Source organism: Nelusetta ayraudi, unplaced genomic scaffold (assembly GCF_046127955.1).
Source record: "Nelusetta ayraudi isolate G7.1 ecotype Tasmania unplaced genomic scaffold, CSIRO-AGI_Nayr_v1 ptg000140l, whole genome shotgun sequence".
Classification (NCBI taxonomy): domain Eukaryota; kingdom Metazoa; phylum Chordata; class Actinopteri; order Tetraodontiformes; family Monacanthidae; genus Nelusetta; species Nelusetta ayraudi.
In genome coordinates, this window is record NW_027466190.1 from 312,982 (window position 1) to 330,843 (window position 17,862).

Sequence of the window (17,862 nt, forward strand, 5' to 3'; positions counted from 1 at the left end):
CTACATTATCTACTAGTTCAGTGCGAGGCTTCCTAATGGTCCCAGGGCTGATGCCTGACTTGCGACAGCACCCCCTGCTGGGCGGAGTTCAACCAACTGCCAGGAGCAGAGAGCAGCAGCTTCCTTTTTCTGACTTTCTTTCTTTTTTTTTGCTCGTCAAACTCAAACCCTGTCTGCAGCTCCCGCCTCTTTCCCGCCATCTCCACTCTGATTGGTCCAGTTTAACCTCACCGGCATTCGATAAAACCTCTGCTGCCATCGAGCTGCCTCGCAACATCAGGACAACAACTAAACGAGGGGGCGGTTGGAAACCCTTGCGGCGTTTTTATCAGCGATGAGCCAAGCAAAAAATAAAAGACAAAAAAAAAAAAACAACAAAAAAAACCCCAGCACGGCAAGAGTCGGGCGCCACCGGGGCTGAACTCGCCAGCGCCGGGTCAAGCCTCCGAGCCGCCGTAAGTGACACGTCACGTACGCTGGTGTGATGGCTCAACATTCCGGCTGTCTGCTCGCGTTGCAGTCGGCCACCTCAGCGCCTGGCGGCCACCGGCGCTTCTGGGAGCTGCTCCCGCTCGCCCCCCCCCGGTCGCTCTGCCTCGTCATGCACAACCTCCATCCCCCGCACGCCTCCTCGGCGCTCAGCTCAACCCGCCGCCACTCGTCGTAAAAACCCAGCAGTCGGGTCCAACGCGCTCGGCTGCCGCTGGTGACGCGGGACGAGGTGCTTTTTGGGGACGTCGGTGAGAGCAGCAGGGGGCAAAAAAGAGCAACTAGAAATACACGGCCCACTTTGGCAGCCCTTTTGTCTCGCCGCTAACATGTCGCACACTTAAAATACTGCGTTCTGAGCACGTAAAGGTGAGGAAGTACGTTTACTGCCCGCGTTTTCCCCCGATTTCACTGCCATCGTGCCAACTGCCTGAGAAGACGGACGACAATAGAGTGTCATCTGCAAAAGTAAAGAGCTGAGGTTGAGTTGAGTGTGGTGCCGCAGGCCGCGGTGCCTTCGAGTGCAGTCAGGAAGCGCTGAGACTGAACAGGGTTTTTCCTGCGTCGGCTTTAACGCGCCGGGAAAGTCTATATCTAAAAGTGTTGCTTTCCCCTCCGCTGCGTCTGAACAATGTGATCAATCCGATCGTGCGCGTCCGTGAAAAAGACTCGTTCAGAGAGGCCCGAAAGCATCAACGTGCGCAGTGAATCAAATCTTACATTTCAGGCGAAAAGCTGTGAAGCCGACTTTGAGTGGTGATGTGATCTTCTACTTCTAAGAGTGTTTGCTGTGTTTGAAATGCTTCAGTCAAGCTTTTGAGGCTAAAAGTCAGCGTTTGATGTGACTTGTTGCTCGAGTCATGTGACCTGCAGATGCAAATTAGGTGCGTTTCAGCGTTTCAGCCGCACGTCTGGGAATAAGAAACGAGCTTCAGGCTCAAAGTAATCACACGTCGGCCCGCGATGAGGGTCAAAACAAGGTCCATGAACAGGCGGAACACTGGACAGTGATTACTCCCCTTGATGTTTTGCATCAGGGAGGTGTGGTAGTGTAGTGTGGAAGGTCGTGGAACTCATCAACTCAGCATTTAATGTATTTTAAAGAGCAAAAGCACAAAGACTTTGGCCTGTTCTCTATAAGCTCCTTCACATTAAACAACACGTGTAGACGTACGTTGACCGCTGTGCGCAACTGAGATCTGAATTGAAATAAGAACGTGATTCTCCTTCAAAAACACATTGACTCTTAAACATGCAAAAATATAGTGGAGTGTAGCTCTTTAGATTGGATAATATCGACATAATTAGAACAAATATTTAGATGTAATACAGTTACTGCAAAAAATTCAACGGGAGAGGGCGACGTCTTTGCCTTTCTATTTGACTTTTTTTTTTTTTTAGTTCAGACTTTTTAGTTTGGCAAAGCTGTCCTTCTATTTAGAGTTCTAGAAATACTTAGAAACACTCGACAAACTCTAGATGTTGAGTGTTGCGTCTCCACAAACACTTTGTCTTCCAACGTTCGGGGGTTGGGGCGGGAGGAGCAAAATAGCCAAAAGGGAAACAAGGAAATAAAAGACGTAATCCGCGGAGAACAACTCTCATCACAGAGGGGGCGGGGCTTTGCTTTTCCTTAACTGGAGCGTGACTGATAGCTCCGATGCCCCACTAACCTCCACGGGGGGGGGGAAAAATGGCCGGTAAACCTCCCCACGCGGGACTTTGCTCCCCAAAGTATACTTCTTTACAAGGACGACAAAAGAAAAGTGTCGAAAATGTGACCCCACTCCCCAACATCCATCACGATTGCTATACAACAGTAGGAAACACACAATATGCGGCCGCTCTCTCTCCAGTGTTTGTTTTTTTTCTCCCCCTTCACTCACCACACTGGTCGCTCCTCTCTCTGCTGTTTACATTGTCGGAATTGGCACTTGACAAATAGGTCGTTAAATAAATATATTTATATATGTATATATAAACAGCACGGGTTTGCTGTCAGCGTGAGGAAACGTCCCGCCTCGTCCTCGGCTGCTCTACAGCTCCATTCCCGCGTCTCCCAGTTCTGTTCTGACTTGCTGGAGTTCGAGAGGAGCAAGAGTCCGACCGCCAGAAAGAAAGGTGGCGGGGCCGCGATTCTCAAGAAATGTTCACTCATCGCTTAAAGTCCGTCCGTCCTTCCGTTTCTTCTTTCCTCCCTCTGCCGTGTGTGAGATTACAGGGGTGGACGTCTAGTCCAGCGAGAGCAGCGGCTGCATGTTGTCGTCCTCGCTCTTCACTTTCTCGGGCCGCTTCAGGACTCCGGGCTCCACCACCGACTGCGACCTGCACAACAGAGAGACACAACAGCACAACAGGTGAGATCCTCCAGACGACGGCGCTCCACCTGGCAGGCGTCTCAGCCCGACACCAGTTTAAAACCAGACCACTTTTTTCAGCTCCAGCTAAATTCTCTGACTTATCCGTGATTTCCAACAATAGTTTTTGCCACAAATGTCTTCTGCTTGTTTCACTTATAATTTAGAAAAACGTCTGACGACAAGAACTTAGAATAAGTGAATACCATGCTGCTCTATGCTGAAGCTTCTAAGGGTTTGTTTTTTCTGAAATGTTCCTGAGAAAATTCAGAAAATGCCAGAAAATTGGCCTGACGGGAGACCTTCATCCTTTGTGGTAACAAGATGTGAACAAGGACAAGGATGGAGAATAAACAGAGAACGAACGGAGTCGCTCTGCGTCTGAGCTCGTTCTCTTTTTGATTTCTGCCCTCATTGGTCGGCGTGTGTGTGTGTGTGTGTGTGTGTGTGTGTGTGTGTGTGTGTTGTGTTTGCGATTGAGCGAGTCAGCTGGTGTCCCACAGGGCTCAGATGATTTACTGTCACGGTGAATCATGCCGTGCGGCGGCGGCTGCTTGCAAGTGGCGACACTTGCACACTGTCAAACACGCTTGGAGCCGTCGGCACGCACACGGGACTGAGTGACAAGCAAAGAGGCCAATCAGGGAGTGATAAAGGCTCCGAACGCATAAACAAACAGGCTGAGACATTAGTTAAAGGTTCAGCGTGTAACGTTTGCAGACCTCGAAGAAGAAACAGCAACGTCAAGTGGTTACATTTTAGATTGCAACGTTTTTTACTCCCTCCCCCTCCCGGGTTTGCCACTTTAATTACGCTAATTATGAAACGTGCTGTCAGGCAGCTGAATTGTCCACGCCAGGCTTCCTTAGAAACATGGTGGTGTAAGATGGCAACTAACTGGGAGCAAGACCCTCGACCAATGTACATGATTATATCTAAATGAGCATTGTTCCCAAGGGTAGGAAAACCAAAATGATTTGCAATTTGGTGGGGAAGTGCAAATAGTCTAGTTTTCCTCTCATAGGCTCCTGAGGGTTATATAACAGAAAGAAGAGCCAAGGACAGCGTGAGTCGCTGCTCTGACCTCTTCATGGTCTTGGGCGACAGGTTCTTCTCCAGGTCCCGCTCCAGGTCTTGCACCGACAGCGTGTAGGACTCGGGACAGTAGTCGCTCTCCTCGTCGTAGGCGTGGTCCAGCAGCGTGCGCGCCCACGTGCCCATGTCGTAGGGCGGCATCATCCCGCCCAGCTCCGACGGCAGGATCTCCGGGTGGATCAGCTGGTGGAGGCTGTTCAGGTTGTTGCCGTGCATGAAGATCTGCCGGATCAGGCACAGCGGGGGAGGGGGAAGAGGCGTTAACATTGTGAGTCTTATCCGGGCAGGTAGAGGCGGAGACAAGGGGGCGTTACCCTCTTCCTGGTCTTGTCTTTGAGGAAGGGCCGGATCACCGTGTAGAGGGCGTGGATGTACCACGGCTGGTTCACAAAGTGGATCCCACCGAACCTGGCAGGGAAACTGTCCTGTTGGGGAAAACACACACACACACACACACACACACACAAAGCAAATTTAAGCTTGTTTGCCAACTGAAACACTGCCCAACTGGTATCCAAAAACATCCAGAATATCGACTGGATGTTAAGAAAAAGAAGAAGAACAAGAGTGCCAAAAGAAATAATTAAAGGTCATGAAAATTCATTCACATTTAGCAATTTGATGATGAATCCACCTTAATCAAAAAGTATTGTTCTCGTTTTCGGTATCGTATTGTGTCAGTATCGTACCGTTATCGTACCGCTATCGTACAGCATCAGTATCGGGGATACCGGCCGTGATTGCCCACAGAATCTAAAGACAGTTGCAGAGTGGAAATCTGATCCACCTGCACTGCAAGTTCAGGATAAATCAATATATTGCTTTTTTCACTTTACGAACAGAACAACGAATTCTGCATGTCAGCGGTTGATTCAACCTATGATTTAAAAGACCAGAGTCAGTGGAGTCGCGGTGATGCCGCCCGTCCTAAAAATGGGTGCATCGATGATCCACTTTGTTTGCTCCAGAGGACAGAAGGGACTTAATCACAGCAGCAGCGGACTCGTGAAAACGCAGACTCGTTATCGCTGGTGATGGACGGGGGAAGTGGGGGGTAGGGGGTGGGGGGGGCTCTCACTCAAGGGGAGCTTCTCGTTGCTTCGCCTCCGACTCCCGACGAATGAAAAAATTACCTCTGTGAGTTTCCTGTCCCCCTTTTCATTAGATTAGCTTTGTAAAAATGGGCCTCCTAATCTCATCGCCGACAGGAAGCGGCCGGCGCTATTTTGGAGTCGACTCTGAAGGGAAATGAGTCGCCGTGCGTGTGTCGGTGCATCTCAAACGTTGAGCTGCAGACATGAGAGAGTGTGAGCGTGAGTGTCCAGTCTGACCGCTGTGACCCTCCGCCTCGGCTGGCAGCAGCAGCAGCAGCAGCAGCAGCAGCAGCAGCAGCAGCAGCAGCGTCGCGGTCGCTCTCGCTCTCGCTGCTCGTTAAAACCACTCGCAGGACTTTTATCAGCCTGCAAACAGGCACATCCGGCTCCGCCAAACCATGACGAGGCTCCCAGAAAATGAAAAGTGGCTGCGTTTTAGCGCAGATGTTCTCCGATCAGCGGAGCGTGAAGCCTCGCCGTCGCCGCCGTCGGGCCCGGAACGTTTCCCGCCTCAACCCCCCCCCCTTCCCCGTCTGCACCGCCGTCACACCTCAGTGACGCACTGCAGCCGTCACCGTCTGTGGCTCAGACTGAGAGAGATAATAACGACGTGCAGGAGAGCAGTGAGGAGGAGGAGGAGGAGGAGGAGGAGCGAGAAGAAGCATGGAAGTTATTATCGTCTAAGGTTTATTGGCTGGTAATAACAATAAGAAGAAATGTCAAGATGTATAATAAGATTGTATTACATCTTATTATAAGACATATAAAAAGATATATCAGATATACACACTACCGGTCAAACGTTTGGACTCACTATGAATCCAATGTCTTTTCTGTCATGCTCATTGACGTTGCAGTTTCTCACCGACGGCATCAAAACCTTTGACTGGTAACGCATATGTGTATATATAGTACTGTAGAGAGATATTTATCAGATATAGTGCATGTATCTGATAAATATCTTTAAACCCGACACAGTCCTGCAAAAACACATCACTGCAGATATCTGTGTTTGTTTCCTCAGCTCGCTTAATTCCCAAATTTCTGCTCGGCTCCGCTCAACGCCATCACTTCCTGTTCACACCTCACACGGTTAACGAAGCCACTAAAATCACCGCATGACCTCCACCCAACCCAGCCCTGTTCCACCGGAGAGGTGTTGAGCCTGACTGGAGCAGGAGGCAGGAGAAGTCGGGAGAAGCACGAGGACGAAGAAGAGGAAGACTTTGGAATATTTAAGATTTTTCCAGCGTCCTCTCCCAATCTCGTCGAATCCCATCTGTTGCCGGCAGCCTGTGGCTCCTCTGGGGAGGATAAACACATTAGGAGCGATTTTCTCTCCGTGGCTCCGTTTGAAGGGAGGAGAGCGGCGCCCACGACGCTCACACTCAGTAATCCTGCAGATTTCCCTCTAAATCTGACCCGGGGCCACGGCAGAGGAGGAGAGGAAAAAGCTGCCCGTCTCGCTGGTGATGGGCTAATGAATTTAATTTCATCTTCGTTAGAGGAGGGAGACTTATGGCTTAGTGCTGCGATTTCACTTTAATATTGCACGTGGCAAAACGGCAGAGTCAAAGTTGACGCATGAATGAAGAGAAGAGGAGATGGAGGGAAATAATGAATAGCGATAAATACAGAAAAATGCCCAACAAACGCCAATTTAACCTCCTAGATGAAAACAGAGCAGAACATCGGCAGCTCGTCTCATTAAAGTCATAAACAGAAGCAGTCCGGGGAAAATATTTAAGCTTCTAATTCCTTCATAAATATTTTGTCATGGCAAAAATCCAAATGACTCATATGGATTAATGTCACACTTTCCATTCATTTTCAAGGCCGATGTACAATTTCGATTCTGTTTCAATTTCCTGTCTTATCAAAAGTTAAGTTTTCTTATATAAAAAAAAAAAAAGAGCCCAAGGTCGTTCCCATCCTGAAATGACATATTTCTGAGGGCATGAATGTCGATTTTAATATATCCAGAAAACAGAAACTGCGAGGTGTTTTCTGCACTTTCTGCGAGGCTCCATCAGCTCTGCGTCGCCGAGCGGCTGACGTTACAGGATGTGACTCGCCTCGTCCACTGCACTGTGTGTGTGTGTGTGTGTGTGTGTGTGTGTGTGTGTGTGTGTGTGTGTGTGTGAAAGGGTTCAGGTCATGCTTCTCCTCGCTGTGGCTCTCCGTCATACCTCCGCCCTCTCAGTGGTGGAGCAGCAGCAGCAGCAGCAGCAGCAGCAGCAGCAGCAGCCTGGGATTGATGAGCTCCCTCCGCTCGGCCCGGCTCCGCTCGGCCCGGCTCCGCTCTGCTCCTGTCACTTCCCATCGTGGCCGAGACGAGCAAACATGTCCCGCAGTCGGCGGGAACGCAGTGAGTCCAGGAACAAAGAGGCCACTCGCATCCTGAGTGGTTTCCCCTGCGGTGGGGCAGACGCAGCAGAGTGCCGGCCGGAGGGCGGCTCTTTGTTGGCTTCGCCGGCTTTTATGCTTCTCATACTACCTTCGTACCACCACGTCTGACTGGAGTTCATCTGAGTTTCAGAGATGAATGTGACAGAAACCTCAGAGTTTGAGCCGCTGCTGCTGCTGCTGCTGCTGCTGCTGCTGCTGCTGCTGCTGCTGCTGCTGCTGCTGCTGCTGCTGCTTCACTGGTCTGGAACCTTTTCAAATACTGTCTAAAATAATAAAAACAATCCATCTAGCTGTTAAACAAGCAAAGCCATCGCAACCCAACCCAACACAGCCTCTCTCCTCATGATGGATGTGACGCAGTGATTCAGAACCACAACACAACGCACTCAGACTGAACTGAAGCAAGAGAAAAACTCAGGGCCTCAGGTCCGACATCACGCGACGCTCTCGGCTGACGGTGACTTTTGCCAAAAGGTCAGCGGCCGCTCGTCGCGTCGAGTCGTCTGGTTCACGGAGGCAGGGCAGCTGCAGCTCCAAGATAAAAGACAGAGCGTGAAGCAGGTTCCATCGACGCGCGTTTGTCGCGTTGGTGCAGACAAACAGGCCGGACTCATTAGCGGCAGGAGCTCACAGAGAGGCTCGGTTCTTCACAAAGTCAAAGTGAGTTTGAAGCAAAAAGTTCCAACACATGTTGGAAAAGAAAAGAAAAAAAAACCACAAGGCTGGTTTCCTGCTGTCAGGCACGTGAGCAGTTGGCTCCCTGAGTGGCGCCGCTTCAGATTGTCGAGAGGCTAAATCGTGCGCGGCGCAACACAAAAGAACAAAGTGCGAGACACCTGCTGCCTGTGAATCACACAAAGCGCTTCCACTGCAGGTCGTTGACACACTTCCCTGCCAGTTATTCCCAACGTGTGTGTGTGTGTGTGTGAACATTATGTAATTATGGTGATGCAGCCCGAAAGCGGAGAGCCCTCGCTGCGCTGCACTGAAAAAACACCAAAAACTATGACAGCTTTTCCTTCCAAATACTGGCAGCTCCGCCTGAGTGGTGGCATCGACGCAGTGTTGAGGAAGTCGTTTCTGAAAAATGCAGTAAAATCTTAACGACAAGTGAGCACGTTTTACGCCTGTGTCACTCGACGAGCCGGTGAAGGATACAGGACAGCGTGAGAGGTGTGAACACTTTGCTTTCCTGCTGCCACTACTGGGGTTGAACCACAATCTGTGGATGAACATCAACACCGGAGGGGCTGCTGTGCATGAGGACAGTGTTGTCATCGGCTGAATATGGACCCGGATTTAAATGACTCAGTACACGCAAACAGGATCTTTGAATTCGCTGCAGAGAAACATTGAAACTTATCAGCAGTGAGGCGAAGATGCAAAGATGCGAAAAGCTGCCGTTCTAAATTATTAAAAAGGATTTCAAATATAATTTGAATATGCAGAATAAACTGCATCGAAGATTCTCCTTTGGCTGACAAGTCTCTCTTTTGAAAAACCATCAGAATAAAAGACCAATATTTGAATTTGGCCTGTAAAATGAATTGTCTGCAGCAGTTGTGGCCTCTGCTGGTCAGATCCGCTTTGCATGTACAATGCAACGGGCCATTTGTCTAATGAAGTAAAGACACGATGAATTGATTTTTTTTTTTTTTTTTAATGTAATGACCATTCAGTACATGATGTATTTGTTTGTAGGCGTGCATCTGTTGAGCAACCATGCGGTCGTGTTTGGGTGTTGCTGAAGACGGGAAGGAGGAGGAGGAGGGGGAGGGGGAGGAGGAGGAGGCTGGTCGACTGTTTATGCAGGCAGGCGCACAACAAAAGGAAGCCCATCTGGAGGACAGGGCAAGGATGGAGGAGAGGGTGGAGTAGGAGGCGGAGGAGGAGGAGGAGGAGGAGGAGGAGGATGAAGACAGCGGGAGGATGATGGCGTCTGAGGTTTTGTCAAGAGGAAGAGCGGAAAGTCAAACAGCAGGAAGGAGAATTTCCACAAGATGATGTTGAATTTTTTTAGGTTGTTTGGCCGAGCGGGGGGTGGGGGGGGAGGGGTCTGGGAAAAGGGGAAGGGCCAGTGGTAGGGAGAGGCGGAGGGGGAGGGGCAGGAGTGGACGTGAGGGAAGAGGGGGGAGGATAAAAGAAAACAAAAGGCAAGAAGGGGAGGGGCGGAGGCAGGGAGGGGGAGGAGATGGATTCCCGTTAGAATCAATGTGGAGTCAGCTGAGGCGTTCAAGGGAGGCAGCGGCAGCGGCGAGTCTCCATCAATCAGCTGTTCCTTCACCCACGTCCTCCTTCAGCGGGCTGCTACTTCATTAACGCTCTTAAATATTCGGAGCGCTCCTCCCTGCTGCTTCCTATCGCCGCGTTTGTGTGTTTCCCTCCAGCAATACCAAGTACAACCACAGGGCGATGCCTAATTCCCAGTGGGTACGAGGCGGCGGTGAGTAAAGTCAGTGAAAACCCTGCAGCTTTAGCTTTAGCTTTAGTCTTTTCTTATTGCAGATTCTTGGTCTCACAGCCTCGACGAGTCAAAACGCGCCCTTATTTCACGTAGGACGCTCAGATCAGTTTGAGGTCAATTTAAAGTTTCAAAATGTTCTGTAACCAGATCAAATCTGGACACTTCGGAAGCCCATCAGCCCCATTTTAAGAAGATTTACCCCCACTTTTCAACTCATACAGGTTCTATGAAAACTTAAATCCGTCTTGGACGTTCTAATCCTGCGGGATTACGACTGGATCTGTTGGTATTTCTTCCTCACGCACGGCCTCACCTCCTCAGCGTGATCCCTCTCGTAGGAGAAGAATAAAGAAGTGGAAGACAGTGGTGATAGTAGCAGTAGTGGCAGTAGCATAGTAGCCATTGTAGCAGTGCTGATAGTAGGGAAAAGCCCTCAGTGCCTTAAATTCTGAGCATCTGAGCATCACGACTAAACCCCGCCCTCCTTCTCCTCATTCGACACCGATTGGTCCAGCCACACTTTGACTGGGGTGAAAATGGATTGGAAGTTTTCAAGATGAAACTGGAAGAATCAATCGAAAAAATCCAGCCGGTGTTTTGTTTTTTTTTCCCAGGGTTGCACCCGGTCACAGAATCGCACTGATGAAATCCACTCCAGCGACGCCATTCAAGACAAATCTGTTCATTCTCATTAGACACCAAAGACGAGCCACCTCGCCTGTCACCACCGGTGCCAATCCAGCCGAGCGGCGTGTCAGTCTTTTACTTATCCTTTAAAATTCTGCCGCTTAACGAGATGCGTTGCAAAAGCAAAAGCAAAAAAAAAAAAAATAAATATATATATATATATATATTTTTTTTAAATTGCTCCCAGAACAATCACACGACTGAATAGAACAAACAGGCGGAAACGCTGGTGCGCTGCCCGCAGTTTAAACCGGTGAAGCTTCCCAGCGCCACCAGCAGGGGGCCGAAGCCGGCAGCCGCTGCTGCTGCTCCTGCTGTGATCCGCAGCGAACTGCGTTGCCAGTTTGGATCCCAGGGCATGTGACCTACATGCTGTTTGTATTTGCTTTTAAAAACACACACACACACACACACACTGGCACTGTCACGGTTGCCATGACGAAGACTTGACAGGATTTGAGCAGCGCCGACATGCAGACAAAAGGGAAAAGGCGCGAGCGGAATGACTCAGTGTGAGCGGAAACTGGAGGCAGAAAACAGCAAAACATAATAGATTGGAGGGTTTTTTTTTGTTTTTGTTTTTGTTTTGTTTTTTCTTCCAAGGCACCAGAAAAGAATGAAAGTATTTTTGTGAAACATTCAGTTCCATTGTACCTGATTTGGCGTAATCACAGTCAGACAATCAGACGTCGGCTGTTAAAAAGCGTTTTTCAGTGAAAGCTGAAAAAAGGATGAAATATCAATCGCAGCGGAATCAAAGGTGAGACCGTGCGAGACGAAAGCGCTGTCGTCCAATTAAAAAAAAACCCAGCCAGGGAGAAAAACATTTGCAACAAACAGCGCCGCAGTTGTCAGCCTGTAACTGAGGCTACTGCGAGTGCAAACAAGGAAGCGGCTTAGCCAAGAAACATTTTTTTTTTCCCCCATTTTGACAAATGAATGGGCGGGAGCTGCGCACTGTGGCTCCACCCACCAATGACCCTCCAATAATTGGCAGGTTTAAACCCAATTTTCAAGGTTTGGACTGGACTGGGTCACCAAGAAGTCCGAGGTCGGCTGCACGGCCTCGGGGTCGCTCCTCAGTACGACTGCTTTGACGCGGTGCATTAAAACAAATCACTTGATTCACTGCGCAGGCTTTCGAATTTTGTTTGCGTTCTAATCGTTCCAAAATCAATTAAAGAACAAGCAGTTAAATTGTTTTATATTGACTGAAGTTTCCCTGCACAAATGGATTTTTTTGCAACCTTGTAAAACTTTGTTGTTTGTTTTTTTTTCGTTTTTTGAGGAGGGGGGAGTGGAGGAGAGGGGGGGGGGGGGGTTGCACAACGAGTCCACACTCCTGTCAAACGGCGCCAGAGCCACAGAAGCAAAAACAAAATCTGTGGAGAGAGCAAGAGATCCGTCCTGGCAGCAGCAGCAGCAGCAGCAGCAGCAGCAGCAGCAGCAGCAGCAGGTGATAAGCTGCTGATGCACCCAGGAGTAAAGTGAGCGATGCGTTTGGGGTAAATCAGACATCAAAACGCATCAGGCCCTGATGCAGAGGAGAGCGAGTGAGCGCCACCTGCAGCTGCAGGTGAGTCGATCTCAGCAGCTCTTCAAGGTCTAACCAGTTTTCAGAGGGTTGAAGCGGAACAGCTCAGACTGCAGTGACTCACTGCCATCACTTCTGAAATATTCAGACCTGGGTGAGTGTGTGTGTGTGTGTGTGTGTGTGTGTGTGTGTGTGTGTGTGTGTGTGTGTGTTGGAGTGACTCAGCACCACGATTCTCACGCGCCGAGCAGGGACACGAACGCTAACTGTGCTGGTGATGGATTCGTGGCACACACACGTCAACGCTGTTTGATGATGCGTTCGAGGGGCAAAGGAGATTTGTTGCTCAGAGAAAGTAGAAATAAACTTTCAAGAGTCTGACGTGTCCCATGTTTTGTTTTGTTTTTTTGAAAAATGAACAAAGCAGCGCTGCATTCTTCACACTGGCTTGAGTCAGAGTCGTCGTCACTTTCCGCCGCCCGCTTCTAAAATGTAAATAAATCAAATGAAGGATTTTATTTATTATTATTTTTTTATTTTTGCGGTTCTGAATCATTGACGGAAATAAAGATGAGCGCAGCGTCGGCACAATCTGCCGCAGCGAGGAACATGAAGCTGCGCCGCTGATGTCATTCGTGGCCCTTACTCAGCACAGATGCATTCTGGGAGTTCAGCTGTCACCCCTGATTTTATTTCAGACAGAGTGACGATGAGAAGATCAGATAAATCCGTGTCAGTTTGATTAGTAGCGCTGGAAACTCTGTCATTTGCATTTGAAGCCTCAGGTTATATAAGATTGTCGACGGGCTCCCATATTATTAGTGTTACTATTATTGCTGTCTTCATTATAAGCAGTGAGAGTACGTTGGAATTAAAACACAACCCGTGCTGTGTTCAATTCAGTGTGTTTTCACAGTAAAAGCCAGCATCAGGCATGAATCGCAGCGTCACTCTTTTGGCTCTTGTGTCAGACACAATACGCAGCCGCTGCCCGGTTGGTTGGTTGTGGCGGCCGCAGCTGGGAGTGACTCAGGCTTCTGCTAACAGCTGCCATCTATAATTCAGCCTCTAATCTGTGTCTGGAGAGCCGGCAGGCATCCCGGCCGTCTACACTGTGTATATGAACTGGTCCCGCCAGTGCAGCGGGTGTGTGTGTGTGTGTGTGTGTGTGTGTGTGTGTGTGTGTGGTTCTGTACTTCGACTGTCCTGACGGGGACGTCAGTTAAGGGCGAGGGTGGAGAGAGTGGAGGGAGGGAGGGAGTGGACGTCGGCTGTCTGGTTCAAAGTGATTCGCGGAAGCGGCTCAGTGATTCGCTGAGGTTCCATCTGGTTCCTCCGCCCACTTTATTAGATGCTTTTTTTTTTTGTCGGACGATCCTTTGCAAATGAAAAAATAAATAAATAAATAAATTGAAGTTTCTGACCTTGCAACTTTAATGCACTGAGGATCTGCCATTTGATTGGCTGGTGAGATATCAGTGTTGAATGAGCAGCTGGTCCGAGCTGCCCACGAGTCGCACCATAGAGCAATGTTTATTGATGTTTTTTTTGTATGTTGTTGTGTCCACTGACTTAAACCTGGATGAGGCATTTTTTTTTAAGAATGGGTATAACAAAAAGGAAAAAAAAACAAAAAAACTCATACATGTAAAAATGATCTTTAGCTCATTTCAGTCAGTAGCTGCGTTTTCAAAATAAAAGAGATATTTCTAAAATTTCAACAGAGTACGATTGCGATTTGCAGGGCTTTCCATTGAATGGTGTGAAGCGCTCAAGCCGTAATGTTGCGATATACCTCTACATGGATACGTGTGAAAAACCACCTCACGAGAGCGTCGAAACCTTTCAGCCATATTTGAGAGGTTTTTTCCAAGTTGAGTTGTTTTTTTTTTACTGCAATATTTAGGTTTTGCGCAACTCTAGGGGGTCATGGAAACGCAGCAGTCATAACTTTGCTGACTTGTTCACTTGTGTCAACGAGAGTTTTGCCATTGTGATGCTGAAGGCGTGAAGATTTTCCCACATGAATTAACCTCAAAAACCTCTCAAATTAAAAATGTACAGCTCAGCGGACAGTTTTGGCATCTGTCGGCTGCGAGTCACTTTCTGCGGCGACGCTTCCGCTCGGATCGCGGGCCGACTCGCTCCACGCAAATCGCCAGATGATTCACACGAGAGAAAGCGGTGACGAACCGATTGACACGCGCACGCACACACTTACACACACTGCAAAATGGTTTTTTCAAGCTGCACCAAGAGGCCCGTGAAACCTCCTCAGCGTTCTCTTTTTTCACCAGAAGGGAAAAGAAAACAGGGAGCCGGCGATAAGCATCGCTTTCCTTTGCTCCATCTAGCTGCCAAACGAGCCCTGACAAGGCGGCCAGCGGTGTGGAACCTCAATGGAAATATCATTATTCCTCCCGTTGCTCTTTAAACAAGCTCACGGCTGGAACGCGGTGCTCGACTCGTCCCCTAAGTGGCCCGCTGCGAGGCTGGAGGTCTGCTCCGCCGCCGTTGGATAAGAAAATGAAAAAATAAAATGACAAACTCTCCCTTCAGAGTCAATTAGGGGCCGAGACTCGGACCAGCCAGAGTGTCTGCTCTGGTGTTGGAGGGGCGGCAAACCTTCCCTTCCAACACCGGTCGACCAGCCTGCTGCATTTTACACTCGACGGAAAAGCTCTTCGGGCAACAAAGACCTCAGACGGTGACTCAGTGCTGGGAATTTTCCCAGCACTGCTCGGATTGACCAGTTTCGCTGATCGTCAACCCTGAACTCGCTCAGCCATCCCTCAGTTCGGGCCAACAGCGGCGAGCAGCAGCAGCTTCTTACCTGCAGGCCCTCGATGGCGAGCCGCAGCATGCTGGGCGTCAGCTTGGACGCCTGCTTGAAGGTGAAGTTGCTCCAGTCGATGATGAGGATGAAGCCGTTGACCTGCAGCTCCGGGTCCTCGATCATGGACTCCAGCGACAGCAGGATGGCCCTCAGGATGTCCACAAAGGTGTATCTGCAGGGGTGAAAGGTCGCGGCGGGTCAATATTACTATGCAAATTTGTTTTTCCTTCTTTTCTTTTTTTTTTTTGTTTCTGACGGGGAGAAAAAGTCCAGACCAAGCATCACTTTGTGCCTGTTTGCTCTCCACATGTCTGGATTTTGTGTCCTGCCTTAAAAAAAAAAAGAAGCTATAAAGAGAAAGAAATATTTTTTGGTTTACATAGTTCTAGGAATATATAGTTTGTAAACGAGGAAGGACAAGCAGATCAGAGGGGGATTTGGAAATCCAGCTGCTCCACAGAAGAAAATGTCTCAGTTTTTGCGTGCAAAACGGGGGCAGTAGCTTCCTGCTTCAGCCACAACTAAACCCCGCCCCCCTCCGCCCCTGATTGGACGCTGACAGGCCCACCAGTCGTCCTCCAACCAGCTGAAACTGGTTCGTGGGATGAAAGCTTTTTCAGACGGGCCTGTGAGACTTTCGTACAGAATTTGACACAAACCCTCAGAGGGATGAACGGCAGCGGTTCTCAGCCGCTGGCTGAAGCTCCTGAAGATTTTTTCTTTTTTTTTTAACTGACTTGAGAGTGGTGGGTGGGGGTGTGTTGGGGGAGGGGGGGTGGTGGGGATGACAAGACAACATCTCGGCGCCTGAGTTTTAAGGCCGATCAGAGTCTTGCCTGAAAAATCCCCCCCGACAGAACAACAACTTGTGAGTTCCGACTTTGAGAATCATCAATCATCACCTCAACAATCCCTCCCTGCAAAAAACATTGCAAAAGATAAAAACTCTGGAGAAGGTCCTGGAGGCACCAGCTGCAGCTCCCTGTGGTCTTTCCAGTGAGCTGGCTGGTGCTGAAAGGACAGCTCCTCAAACCAGAACCTTCTCCACGTCACTATGGACCTCCTGCTCCTAAAACCGCACACGACCACCCCCCCCCCTCCAGCCCTGCACCTCCTCTTCCTTTACCTGCTCTGGTCCCAGTTAGCGGCAAACAGCACCAGGATTTTCCTGCCGTATCTGTCCAGGTTGGAGAGCACGCCGGGGAAGCCGTCCTTCAGCGCCTGCTTGATGCCCGGGTCGGTGGCCTTCAGGTTCTTGAACATGTCCAGGTTCTGCTGGCGGTACTCAAAGTACTGCGCCAGCAGGCGGAACGCCTCAAAGTGGTTGAACTTGCGCGCTCGCAGGAACCTGAGGATGAAGGCGTCGTCTGTCCTGAGGAAGCCGATGTCCGGCCGGGTGATGATCATGTCGCGCACCTCCTGGATGTCCTGGTGCAGCGTCTCCGGGTTCTCCTTCAGCTCCACCTTGGCCTTCTCCAAGGTCTCTGGAGAGAGGCCGGCCTGCAAGTGAGTCATCTTGTGGCCACAGTGGTGTCAGTCAGTCCACAGCAGTCAGTCAGTCAGTCAGTCAGTCAGTCAGTGAGGGAAACAGCAACAATGAGACGCTCAGCAACAGGGTGCAGCACAGATTCAGAGTCTCTGAGCTTCTCGGGCTCTCAGGCTGACTTCAGATGGAGGCCTGCTGCTCTGCACACGTAATCCACCCTGAACTGGCACAGACGCTGCTACCGCCGCCGCCGCTGCTGCTGCTGCTGCTGCTGCGATGCTCCCGATGATGCATTATCCACACGACGTGTCATTCACTCCGCGTTTTCTACGCGCAGAAACGTCGCAATTCCACCTCGGGAAAGATTTCAACTTTATCGCGATTTTCCCTCCGCGTGTATCATGACTCAGGTCGTCCGAGCTGGTTTCTCTCTCTGTCTCTCTTTTCTCCTCTATCTTGTGTTCAGGCGCTACATCCAACCTGCTGATGGGGGCGGCCTGAGCTCACGCGGCCGCGTCCCTCCTCCATGTCAGAAAGCCTCTCCTCGAATGACGACGACAGCATCACCGACTCCCGCGGCGTCGCTTCTGGCGGCCGGAGGACGATGCGGCACGGAACCTGCAGCGGCGGCACCTGCTATATCACCGCCACCGTCACCATGCCTCCGCCTTCACCTCCATCCATCCGTCTATCCATCCAGCCATCCATCCATCCATCCAATCCACCCGTCTGTCCTTCTGTCCGTCCGCTCGTCCGCAGCCGGTGCTGCTGCTGCTGCTGCTGCCGCTGCTGCCGGTGGCGCCGTCAGTCGAAGCAGATTCTGCTGCTCAGCATCACCATCATCTGCCTCCCTCCTCCCTCCTCAGCGCGGCGCTCAAATTAGATCTGCCCGCCGTTTAAAATAAAAATAAAAATAAAATAGTAACAATAATTCCTGTTTTCCACCAGCACAGGTGTCCCGCGAGGTTTCCGTCGAGCCCCTTTCTGTGTTTTTTTTTTCTCTCTTTTTTTTCTGGCTCCTTTCAGAGGGTGGGGTGGGCCGGAGGGGATTACTGCCTCCTGCTCCGGCTGCTGCCGTCTGCTCGCGGAGGAAAGTGACTGACAACAAGGGAGCCTGGCTGGTGCTCCGGTCGATGTACGGACGCCACCGGCAGAGGGGAGGAGGGGAGGGGGGGAGGGAAGGGTGGGTGTCAGGAGGAGGAAAGGGGGCGGAGTTTGGGGGATGAAAAAAGGCAGCAGATATTTTAAAAACCGGGGCTGGTGGAGCGGGGAGGAGGGAGGGAGGGAGGATGCTGAGGGGGATGGAGAGATGGAGAGCTGGAGGAGGGGAGGAGGGGGAGGGTGGAGGTCCACTTCCAGCCTCTCCTCTGGATGCTCACGGAATGAGAGGCTGCCAGGTTCATGGATCCAT

General features: G+C 50.3%; 1 protein-coding gene across 1 annotated transcript; it reads right to left on the bottom strand.

The window, feature by feature from the left end:
• Positions 1 to 1,451: 1,451 nt before the first annotated feature.
• On the bottom strand, positions 1,452 to 17,590 carry clvs2 (clavesin 2). The gene is made up of 5 exons (XM_076013066.1): positions 16,092 to 17,590; positions 14,963 to 15,137; positions 4,256 to 4,366; positions 3,931 to 4,163; positions 1,452 to 2,814 (listed from the first exon to the last, which is right to left on the bottom strand). The coding sequence occupies exons 1-5, from the start codon at positions 16,478 to 16,480 to the stop codon at positions 2,721 to 2,723; spliced, it is 1,002 nt and encodes a 333-aa protein (XP_075869181.1). The 5' UTR covers positions 16,481 to 17,590; the 3' UTR covers positions 1,452 to 2,720.
• Between the last annotated feature and the right edge of the window lie 272 nt (positions 17,591 to 17,862).

Coding starts and splice junctions, on each gene's coding strand:
- clvs2 (XM_076013066.1), bottom strand. CDS start 16,480: ATGACTCACTTGCAGGCCGGCCTCTCTCCAGAGACCTTGGAGAAGGCC. Junction 15,138..16,091: donor GCTAACTGGGACCAGAGCAG/GTAAAGGAAGAG, acceptor TCACCCCTGCAG/ATACACCTTTGTGGACATCC. Junction 4,164..4,255: donor AAGACAAGACCAGGAAGAGG/GTAACGCCCCCT, acceptor CTGATCCGGCAG/ATCTTCATGCACGGCAACAA.